Below are 12,256 nucleotides of genomic sequence, written 5' to 3'. Positions count from 1 at the left end.
AGGCATCTGCCCCATCCGTGTCAGCCACAGACAGTGCTACAGCTTAGGCTGCAGCGTCAGTGTTGCTGTCTCACAGCATCTCAGGCCAGGAGGCAGGGAACAGCCCTGGGCTCCGCAAATCAGTCCGGTGGGTTAAATGATTAATATTGAAGAGTCGTCCAAGATAACCAAAGATATTGTTGACAGAGGGCTGTGAGCAATGATGGCCATGCATATTTTAAACAGTTGAAGTTGCAACTATAGACCAAAATTTTCAAGAAGTTGTGTCTAAAGGTAGGCACTTGTGTCTGCGTCTTAATCTGGCTAGTCCTAATTCAGTTGGTAAGCATTGTAATTATTTTATTGTATTGATTGAATCTTTCAGAGGAAGATTAGTGAGAAGGGAAAATTGTATCTGATGTATTGACACTTCTCTTTATGGGAGAATAAATAACTTCATTTATTCCCTTGGCAACACTAATGCTAAGCTGGCTTGTGTAGTTGTATACGATACTTGCAGGAAGAAAACGGGATTTTACACATATACATTAAAGATATGGGGGATTTTATACATCCGGGCCATTTTCTTTCCACTTCGAGGACTCAGTAAGTGTGTCCAGCAAGTACAGTGTGTGATAATACGATTATTTTCCTTATGTCTTTTACAAAGAAAGAATTATATTTTCCAGGGTTTATACTGAAAGTACTTGTAAGGATATATAAACACTCTGATGGAAACATCAGAAAACATCTTTTGTTCTGTATGTAAGCTTCAAATAAGTCACAGCTCTCCTTTCAGGTGCCTGTAAATAATAGGCTACAATATTCCTATTTGCCATTTTTTTATCTGCTCCTTTTAAATGTGAATCTTTGTCTCAAGGCCTGGTTCAGCTCTGTAGAAGATCACATCTCAGATGTTGCCTGCCAGGTGATCGTTTCTTGCCCATTCTAGCAGCCCATGTGTGGCAGAGAGACGTGAAATTTGCCAGCAGGGTTGTCCTTGAAATTGGAGAGGTGCCATGGGCTTGACCAGTTATTCCGCAATTGAGGGATAGCTGTTGTACTTGAAACTGAGAGCCTTCCTTAAGCAGAAATTGCTCTGCGGTATAGGCAAGCTCCAAGCAAGAACGTACAGCAAATTCCTATTTGAATATATGGAGTACCATTTGCTATATGCAGCCTTTCAAAACCTTCCAGCTGTTCAGGAGATGCTCCCAGCCACCTTAAACCTCTGCTCCAATGTAAACACAATTGTGAGAGCTTCTGCGCTGTGTGGGACACCACCAGCACAGACACTCCTTTACTTCTTCCTCCATCTTTCCTCTCCTCCTCCCTTCTTGAAATGCAGTTTGACCTACAGGCACAAGCCAGGCAAAAAGGGTGTTGGTCAAATCCACTTGGCCATACCTTCCATTTAACTTTAACAATAATCCACACTTAAAACTCTTCTATAGAGTCTAAAGCTTTGTAGATCAACATTTCTGATGGATTAGAAGCTGAGACCAGAAACGTACATGTACAGTAACTAATAATCCTGCAGCCTAAAGGACAGTGTTGCATGTCTCAGTCTCGTAGTTTAGTGGAGGAAATGCTCATATGTACAGTCAAAAAAATGCATTGCTGTATGTGCCTCCAAAATAGAGTGGGTATTAGGCGTTAACTACCATGCTGCAGAAAACATGCATAAAACTGTATCTTCTCACCAATACAAAGTGGACTTACCACGTGGTTAAGAAAAACTTTGACACATATTTTAACAGAACAATTATTCCTGAGGCAAATTATATTAAGACTTATTGATTATAACTGTCATAATTCCAGGGAAGCCACATTTACAGTTTTAACAACAAAGAGGACCAGTCCTTTTGTATTCCTGCAGCAGGTTAGAAATGCTACTGCACATTTGAGATGCAGACAGTGGTCAACAAATACCGAGGCTTTGCCATGGTCAAAATTGCATGGATTTAATTAAAGGTGTTTTTTTCCTAACTTACTTAAAAGGGCACAAAACACTGTCTGGTCATTTCTAATTGATTTTGAAGCTGTTTACATTGATTTTTCTTTATTTGGTAGGTAATTGATCTAAAATGAATCAGCATAATAAAATGAAGTTTCATAATAAAATGAAATCAAGAGCAGCCACGCTGGGTCTTACCCTGGTTTATCTAATTTGAAATCACACCTCTAGTTTTGTTCATCTAATTTGGCATGTAGCGAAAAATCTGTCTGCTGAAATGGAAATTTTTTTTTTTTAGGTAGAAGTGTGTCCATATAAATTGTTAATAAGACAACAATAGGTGATACTACTGAGTTACAATGAAAATATTTTCAGGAGTAAATAGAGAATCACTTAGAAGGCTTCCAACACAGTCAGTGAGCCTTAAGCATGGTCTCACTGTATGTCATCAGTGACCTGGTACCCAGAAGCCAGTTTTGGCTGAACCATTTAGTGACGCAACAACCCTGCTCAGCAAAGGTGCTCCAGGGGGATAGGAGCCAACCTGAAGCAAGCTCAGAAGTAGTGGTGGGAGAAGCAGGCAAACGGGAGGGGAGCAGCAGAGGGACTGTGACTGGCTCCCGCCTACTGAAGCACACGGTATTTGGAGGCTGAATCCTTGTGTTTTAATCCATCTCTGCCAGACGTGGAAATTAATAATGCGCCCAGAATGTGCTTACAGTGGAGGTTTTCTCCTCTTCAGCAGTGCAGAGTGATGCAGCTGTTCCACCCACAGCTATGCACCACTCCCAAGCCCACATTTCTTCCTTGAACATCTGTCTCCTTTTTCAGGACAGTAAACACACTGATTGGGTTTACGAATATAAAAACAAGTTAAAATGGAAGGTTAAATTTTCTAGATTTGTTGCTGTCTTGTTCTTTATGGTTCTTTATGGTCTGCTGTTTTTTTCCTGTTACCACCTCATTGCTTTTTGCATTTTCTGGGGGCAGGTAGACGTTCTGTTTAGCTCAGAACACGTACTGGTTGAACGGCAAATTCACTTTAAAACATCTGATTATGTGTTCAGGCATGATTAAAGTGTGATGAAGCAACAAAAAAGGATATTATATAAAGGAGACCACTTCTGTGATTTTGCTTTCCTCAGGGCCAACGGTGTGGATCTGTGTTGGGATCTGTATTATTCAATATATTCGTAAATGCAGTCATTAGTGAGATTACAAAATTTCTAGATAATATGTAGGTTACCTAAGTAAAGATGAGGGCTGATTATTAAAACCTGTTGAAGGTGTTTACAATTTGTGGGTGATAGGATGAATAACTGAAAAAAGAAAAACCTCTAACTTCACAGGTTAAATGTGGTTCCTCAGCTAATTCCTATCCCTCAGGAAAGAGTTACAGGTATTCTGATAATTGTTCTATGAACATGCTAACTGTGTGCTTTTAAACAATCCAAAAAAGGAGATCCAAGGTCAGGAGTTGTTAGCAAAGAAATGGAGATTAAAATAGAAGACATCTTTACACTAATTTGCAACTCCGTGGTGTGCCCACGCTGAATGGTATTTGCACCCATTTCAAAAAGACACACAACTGGAGAAGACTTACGGAAGAGAGCAGGGATAAGCAAAGGTTTCAGACTGAGGAATGACTAAACAGTCCAAGGGACTTCAGCCTGAGACCAGCAGAGCAAAGAGCTGCTAGAAAGTATTTATTGGCATGTAGAAGGTAAACAGATATCAACTGTTGCATGGCTGCTCTTGTGGTAAGTACCTATATTAAAAGTTAAAATTACAGACATGTTCAAATGGAAAATTTACAATTTAATCAGCCTTTCCTAGTGCTTACGGATGCTTATGACCACATTTTGCTCTGCTCTGTAGAGTTAGGAGTTCGTTAAGTGCATCCAGGTCTTGTTTCGATAAATTTCTTTCTTTTTTTTCCTTGCAGACTTTGTGGCTTTGAACCATTTTATGATGAAAGAGGAGATCAGTACATGTTTAAGAGAATCCTGAACTGTGAATATGACTTTGTGTCCCCCTGGTGGGATGATGTCTCCCTGAATGCCAAGGATTTAGTAAGTAAAGCAAAAATGAGACTGGAGTATCTTTGCTTATACATATTTGGCTAGTATCACTTCCACTGAGAAAGAGAGTCCATGTTGGGGTGGGGGCAGAATAATTGGTTAATTAATTGTTAATATGGCTCCTTGCTTTTCTCCCTCTTATCTCTGGTATATTATGGTACTCTTAAATATTCCCTGTTAGTCCAGTGCTGTAATTTTGCACTCAAAGTCATGGATGTTCAGGTCCTTCTGTGAACTAAGCCACAGATTGTTGGCAGCTGTCACAGTTTTCAAGTATGCCTGCCTTTCATGATAGCTCTGAGGTGTTTCATCATTCCTCTTCACAGGGCAACCACCTTCAGGGGAACATAGTAGCAAGCCCTATTTTTTGCACAGTTTTCAAGTCTGAACTTCAGAGGAAGAATATAAAAAGGAGTGAAGTCCCCACCATCACCACGCACACTTTTCTGACATCCTTTTTCTGTCTATTTAAGCTCTTTCTCAGTAGATGAGGAAAGACTCATTACTTTTAAATACAGTCCATTAGCAAAATGCAAGGGCTGGCATGCTATCTGCACTGTTTTCTTTTATTACTGGATAAAGTAAATTGGATCCAAGAGATACTGATCTGCAAATATAGTTATGCTTCTGTTTGGTTTTTAGTCAACAGTAACTTGCAAAACTCAGTACTTCATTAGCACTGAAGGCACTAATGCTCAGTTCCATATTACTTATACAAACTGTTTCATAAAATACTGCATAATTAGCGTTTGTAAAGTACTTCAGAATGCCTCAGATGGAAGGACTGTAGAAGTTCAAAGTACTTTTTTGTTGTTGTGTTAGATGTGAAGTTTTTCTAAGGTCAGAACAGTATTATTTACTGTCTTGTGTCATCAAAACCCAGGTAAATGGCAGCCTGCAGCAAAGCTGCTCATTTATTGTATACAGAGAGCTTTGGTCCAAACTGGTCCTTTTATAGTTCATGTGTACATGAGGTTTTATAGTGACTGAAGGAAACGTTTCATTTGTGATGTACCCAGCAGTCACTGCTTGGTACAAGTATGCATGAGTTGCATACTGTAGAATTTAAACTTTCTAATACAGTTTAAACCTTGTCCAAATCCAAAAGCAGGGATACTGCTAAGAGAACTGCCTGCCTGGCGGTAGTTTGAGAATCTCTTACCGTTTATGTGACAATTCAGACATACAACAGCCTATGGCGGATACAGACCAGCTGCATTGGTACATACTCTTACAAGTGTTGGTAACCAGTGGATTCTTCTTCTTTCTTTCCCTTTAGTGGTTGTCTTATTCAGACAGTATTTATGGAGGACCAAGAAATGCCAGAAACAAAATACGTGCAAAGACCTGAACACAGATTCTTGTTGGTTTCTTAGAATGTGTTTCATTAAGATGCTTCCCAAACCAAGACCAAAGCCCCAAAATGCAAAGCTTGGTAAAGGTAAATGAAGAATAAGGTTAACGGTCTTCTGTATTTCTTCCTTGTGATGCAGGTTAAAAAGTTGATTGTTTTAGACCCCAAGAAACGCCTCACCACTCTACAGGCTTTGCAGCACCCATGGGTCACAGGGAAGGCAGCAAACTTTGCACATATGGACAATGCACAAAAGAAACTTCAAGAATTCAATGCCAGGCGTAAACTTAAGGCAAGTCTCTGGCCATAGTGTCTGTTTTGGCTGTGAAAGCATGCAATTAAATTAGTAGCCTTACAGAAACCTTGCACACATTTCAGGACAACATTCCATAGTGGTATAGAAGCTTTTTATTTAAGATGACTGATGAAAAAGTTGAAGCAGATTTAGTTGATGTCTACAGCCAAACAAATAAAAATGTGTGAGGTTGGTTGAAAACTCTTTCAACACAGACAGAACTGCTGAGAATGTACACAGCTTTCACAAATTCCTTACCTTCCTTCTTTCCTTTCATCCCTTCTTCCTTTCTTGCTTCGGTCTATCTGTCTGTCCTGTACTGCTTGTGCACCCATAGAGTACTGACCAGAAAGAACAAAATTCTGAGAAGTTTCTTCATGAACATCCATAAGTCTGGAAAATATTTAATTTACTAGAAATTATCTAGAAATAAGCGCTGCAAGGCAGGAGTGCAGGTGGGACCTGTGCTGAAAATAACATTAGGTTTTGCATCACCAGTATGCTCCTGTATGCGTCTAGTCTACATGTCTACCATGGGAAGGAGCAGGGAAACATTTTTGGGTGCAAACAGGAGACAACTGGGCATCTATCTGACATAGCATCAGGAAACTTTCTTCTCCCGTAATTCTTTCGTCAGTTGTTAAAGATTTGTGTGTGCTTAGGAGAGACTTCCAGGGATACTTCAGCACAGAAATTATTACCAACAGGTACAGTGAAGGTCCCCTTGTAGCCCTGGGGAATAAGAGTAAAAAGCATCTTGTCTGACTTTACAATCCCCGTGCAAAACCAAATTCACAAACAATGACCCTTAACTTTGGTTTTGCTCTTTTTTTTTTTTTTTCAGTATTTTTAGGGATCTGTGACAGAGAATCTCTACAGGGCAAAGAAGAAAGTTTTGTCATTTACAAAGGTCTCAGACACTGTAGATATAATTCACAGGGATGCTTTGCCCATGCAGAACTGACTAAACGCATCTGTTAACATTGTTCTCTTCAGAAAGATTTCAGTAGCCTTGCAGCAGCATTGCTGTGTATTCACTGAAGAGGCCATGCAGTGTTGTTATATCAAAATTATTTCAGATCATAAGCAGAGTCATAAATTTAATTATTTCTAAGTGAGCTGTTACATTTCCTGCCCAGGAGGTCACAAAGAAATACATGCCCTTTTTGCATGCTTTGATTTTGATTATCTTCGTATTTTTACACCTTTACACCTTTGATCCCCAAAGAGTTTTTTTTAAGCCCAGTTTATTTATATCACTATAGTCAACAAATTTGTACTTCTGAGTTTAAAAGCTATTGCTTTTTATAAGTTTATTTCTTCATTGCTTTTGTATTAAAGGTTAAATGACCAAATTGCCAATTATTGAGAATTAACTGGAGTTAGCAGTTATTGTAGAGTTAATAATTTTACACATATATATGTATAAAATGGACCATAAATTTTTAGACAATTAATTCCTGTCCAAAAAATAAGAACAAAGCAGAAAACCATGTAGTGAATACGTTTTTGATGTTTTGTTAGTAAGAATAATACAAAATTGTCCTCTTTCCCAACAAACATGTCCAGCAGCAGGCTTTCTTTATGTAGACATATTTTTATAGAATAATTCTAAAGCTCTGTCATGATTTGTTTTTTCATTGATTGTGTTGAATTTGTTTCATAAACATCTACAGGGCTAGTGAGAGTCAATTACATTAAAAGTATCTTTATACCTTATAATATCATTGAGTGGCCTGTTCTGTTTGTCATCTGTTGTCTGAAGTCCTCTCACCACTAATGTAGATGTCTGATTTTTCCTTTAAGAGGTCTAGACTGTCACTTTCAAACTTATTGCCACTTTTATTGGCTTATGCCTTGTACTTTGACTTCATTTTCTGTGTTAGCTGTTTTTTCATTAGCATCTTCATTAGCATTTTCTTTTTTTTTTCCTGCATGGTTACTGCTCCAAACCATCCACAAAACTTGCTGTACTCCTCATTCTTTCTTGCAGTCTCTCTTCTTTCGTGATGCTAAGAAAAAAGTTAGCCAAGTCAAAAATAGCTAGAGTTGTCATACACAGAGATTAGTATTTCTTTTCCTCACCTCTGTATGTTTGGTTTTTCAGGCAATAAGACTCTTCAAGGCAAGGGCTAAGATAACTTCTCAGTGCATGTCTTCATTTTGTGACATTTTATGTGATATGAAGGCAAATCACCAATGTGTATTTTTTTATATATATACACACACACACACAAGAAGTTGCCCATATGCTCTGCGCCATTGTTCATGGCATATGCAATAGTGCAATAGTGATAAATATTGTTGTCCTTTGTGAACTTTTCACAGAATAATCAGTGATAATACTGTTGTTATTGTTATGACAGAAGATAAGTTCCTTTTAGCCATCTAACTTCAGCACGGGAGATCTGAAGTAGTTTCTAAAAAAAGATGCTGCACATGCAGCTGATAAAAAATTTCCGTTAATGTTGGCCAACTTGTAAGCTTGTGAAAGCAGCAATTGTAAACCTCAATCCAGTATTTCAGGTGGCCTTTTGAATTTGTCCAGGCCCAAGCAGATATCCAAATGTGCCATTACCTTGAAGGCTAAATGCGGTTACATTCCCAAATGGGACGATGCTAAGACTGCACTGCTGACAGACCGTGTCCTTTAAGGAATGTTTGCTTTGTCTTCTCTTTCTCAGGCTGCAGTAAAAGCTGTGGTGGCGTCAACTCGCCTCGGCAGCGCCAGCGGTCACAGCACACATGACAGCAACAAGCCCAGCCGTAACCCATCTCCCGTCCACGACGGCAAACCCGAAGAGAAACCCACTCAGGAAGCAGAAGCAGCTCCAGAAGAAATGTCTTAGGTCAATGTGCTTCCTTGTGTCAGCTGAGATCTGTCATTTCATACACCAGCTAATTTGTCATTCAGCGAGAGAGATTCGTAAGCTTGGCCTCTCTGGTTCTGCTTTGGGGTGCCAAACGCACTGGCTGGTGATCCTACCTTCAATGCATGTGACTGCTTATGAAAATAGTAAACTGTTCCATAAGGCATGTCATGGAAACAGTGTTATTTGCAGTAATACCGGCAGGTGAAAACATGGGGATAAATAACTACCTACCATAATGCGTATGCTTTATATACATCTATCCAGTGTTTCTAGATGGTATTTGAAACAAAATACTATTTAATTTGGTTTTATGGAAGTAGGTGTCTTCTGTATGTCGTGAGTTTCTTTGAACTGATTCCTTCCAGATTCATAGTGCTGCAGCAGACGAAATGGAAGGAAATACCAAGCCAATGCTTTTAAAAATCATGTATGAAATAATGCTTTTTATCTGTAAAATTCAAAAAGTATTTGGGGATTTATATGCAAAAAACATTCCACTACTTCTGGGAAGAAATTGAAATGTTAGTTCCACTAGGCATGAAAATGTATGTTCCTCAAGCTTGTGTTGAGAATGCCTTATTCTGACTTTTCCTGTTTATATACAGTATTTTAATGACAACCAAAATCACTCAGATTTCTGCCATTTCATTCTCTAGTAAAGTGTTAGCAAAACTAAACGATAGACTAAAAGAGGGTTAGAGTAGATGCAAATTTTTGAAATACTATTATATTTATTCATTAATTTCTAAACTGTGCAGCTAGAAGATGTTTTTATAGGGCCTAAGGGAATAATCTGCAATTATACAAGTTGTAAATGCTTGAAGGAAGCTATTCCACAACTTAATGATTTTGCTTTAGGGAAACACTCTTACACAAGGTCTGGGAGCAAGTAGTATAATCTCATGAGTAACCTCATGAGTAACCGGTTTCCACTTGTCAGCATAATTAGTCCGGATTTTCCTAACAAAGGACCCATCCTGTAAAGAGGTCCACCAGCACAGATCTTGCATCCACTCAGAGCTCCTGTGTCTTAAGTTAAAAGCTGTGTGCATGGATCAGCTTGCAAAATTAGGGTCAGGCTCTTCAGCTATCTTGGTTTTTTTGTTGAACGTAATTGATAGGAATTGAAAAACTAACATGCATCAGTGTATCTGACCATTTACATTTGTTTGTTATCACTTTGATAGCACGTGAATTTCATAATGTTATTGATATATTACAGAAATGGCAAAAAGAACCTGGTGTACAACAATGTCATTTGTGTTTGTTAAACTTTTTAATACTGATAGTTTCCTAAGACCCTAATACACTCAACATTCCTCTTTCGCTTTAATTGTTTTTATGTTAAGTTAGGCCTTGCACAACTTGCCTTGAAGAAATATATCAGCTACTGAAAATACATGTCACTAATAAAACATTCAGTAGCTACATTTCCTGATGAAATTAAAGGGTAATACAATGTTATTCCTATGGTAGGTTTGATAAATAAAATGTAATCTAGATAATATAAAAAGGAAGATTAAAGATACTGTCTTTGCTAGGTGAGAATGCATGCTAATGAATGTATTGTACTTGAGATTTTTTATCCATTTCTTATAACTCTTTGAACTTGTACAAAAAGGTTTGCTAATTAAGCGTGGTTGAAATTTAAAGTACATGCATCCATCCTTTTCCCAGGTGACACACTTTAAGGTCAGCTGAAACAGCTGGTGGGGGCATGGCAGCTGTGAACAGGCCAACAAGAGACTTTCACAGATTTTCCTGTGAAAACAAGTACAGTAAGACTGATCACTTTGGAGAAGGTGATAGGTACATCCACCTGCTTCACTTTTTACTGTCTTTCTTATCTCCTGCGAGGTGACTGCAGGACGAACACATTTTTCAGCCACAGCTCTCTTCCCCCAGTTATACAGTGGTGAAGCCATCCGAGCTCGGTGGGGAGGTTTGAGAGGAGAAGCTGTATTTCTGTAACGTTTCCTCCTTCATTTGGGATAGTTGCTTCTAATCTGCAGGAGTGGAGCCGGCTGCAGAGTCATTGCACATCTATGAGTGCTTGAGCAGAAATATCTTCATCTGAGGCACTGTTTGCTGAGTTGAAAAGTAGTCCCAGCTGATTAAAGTTATTCTTTGCTAAATTATACCATAGCATATCATAAATACGAACTGATGCCATGCAACTGGAGACCTCTCTGTGACAGCGTGATCTGGGAGGCAGCTGCGTCTTGTGCATAAAGGCTCTGGGGCTTCAGTTGGTTTTGCTTAGTTTTCTTTTATTATGCTCAATATGAAACAATCAGGATGTTTGTGCTAAATGAATTAGCAGTATGTGACTCAGTAAAGTAGTAAGCCTGGCTTATGTATGACGACACTATACAGGAGGAAAAGCAGGGCCAGGGTGTGTGCATGTAACTGAAGAAAGGAGTGTTATGTGCATTGTTTTCACCTGAAAAATCACATCCCGGTGGCATCTGCCGTAATTCAGACTTGGGAGTACAACACCAGTGTCTTACTGTGGCTGAAAAATAGGAACACACCCAAACACTACTGGAGGTGGACCGGTTCCACATCTGTGATTATAAACTAGGTAGAAAATTACTGATGCTGTTTTCTGTTGAAAACCTAAGCTTTACGTTTTTAAAATATTCAACATAGTAGCAAAGTCCTTCAAGTAAAAAAGGGAGAACCTTGCCAGCTTTTTGAAGTATTTGAACTTAGCAAAACATTCCTTTAGAGGCAGATTGTAGTATTAGCCAATTAAAGCCTAGTATTTGAGAGCTAGGCTGAGAATCTGATGGCAGTTAAATGGCTAACAATGCCCTGCCTTTGCACAACAGCAGGATTTTTTACAAGTTCAGAAAAATTCGCTCCAAACCCGAGCAGATTTCCTGTCATTCCGAACACTTATGCTTGCGATTTTGCAGATAACACTGTAGATTGCACTGCGTGAGCCTGGTGCTGGTTTGTTAGCTGAAGTTTGTACTTTGCGTTGTGCAAGCATGCTGTGAAGATGCAGACACGCTGTAATCAAACTTTTGAATGCAAAAGAGCATCCACGCAAAAGTTTGTGATACCGTGCGTGCTTCAGAAGAAGGATACTAAGGGCTGTGTCCCCATGAGCGAGCAGGCTGTCAGGCATGCAGAGAGGAGTGACAAAAACTGCCCAGCATCCCCACTTACTGAATAAAGATCCTTCTCCTGCATCTCGTGCTGGGAGTGAAAGACAGAGGTGGCTGGCAGCCGTGGGGGAAGTGAGGACAACACTGCATTTTCTGCAGCCCAGCAGCAGGGAAGAGGATATTAGGTGGTGTCAGTGTCCAGCATGGCAGATGGATAGCAGTATCTGCTAAGTAGCACATGCAGGAGGACTCTGGAGAATAAACACCCGTTTCCAAATAACAGTTGGCAACTGTCCCTCAGCTCCTGCACACACCCTGGGGCATGCTGTTACGCAGAGCCCTGCAGTGCAGCTCTGGAGGGGTTTTTTTTAAGGGCGGCATATGAAAGTGTAGGGTGGAGGACTCCCAGCAGATCCTCGCACAGTGTCCTGCATATTGCTGGCTTACAGACTGACGGGCACTCACGGGTCTCAGTGCAGTGCCTTGACCCCTGATTTGTGCAGAGGTGGTGTATTTCTCCTGGTGAAGAGCTCAGTTTTGTGTGACTGAGTCTACCTTGTAGCTGCACAGGTTACAAGTGTATAGCTTATGTAGGCATGGC

At 39.6% G+C, this 12,256-nt stretch overlaps 1 protein-coding gene across 1 annotated transcript in view; it reads left to right on the top strand.

Annotated features, from left to right (window-relative positions):
- CAMK4 (calcium/calmodulin-dependent protein kinase IV) overlaps positions 1–9,029 on the top strand; it is a 106,069-nt gene extending 97,040 nt beyond the window's left edge. The window contains exons 9-11 of the mRNA XM_009893836.1: positions 3,882–4,008; positions 5,511–5,663; positions 8,351–9,029. Coding sequence (XP_009892138.1) covers positions 3,882–4,008; positions 5,511–5,663; positions 8,351–8,515 — 445 coding nt within the window. The 3' untranslated portion in view covers positions 8,516–9,029. The remainder of the gene's footprint in view (positions 1–3,881; positions 4,009–5,510; positions 5,664–8,350) is intronic.
- Positions 9,030–12,256: the final 3,227 nt, after the last annotated feature.

Source organism: Charadrius vociferus, unplaced genomic scaffold (assembly GCF_000708025.1).
Source record: "Charadrius vociferus isolate BGI_N301 unplaced genomic scaffold, ASM70802v2 scaffold158, whole genome shotgun sequence".
NCBI classification, from domain to species: domain Eukaryota; kingdom Metazoa; phylum Chordata; class Aves; order Charadriiformes; family Charadriidae; genus Charadrius; species Charadrius vociferus.
Note: the sequence above shows the minus strand (reverse complement) of the source record. Positions and strands in the feature narration are given on the sequence as shown.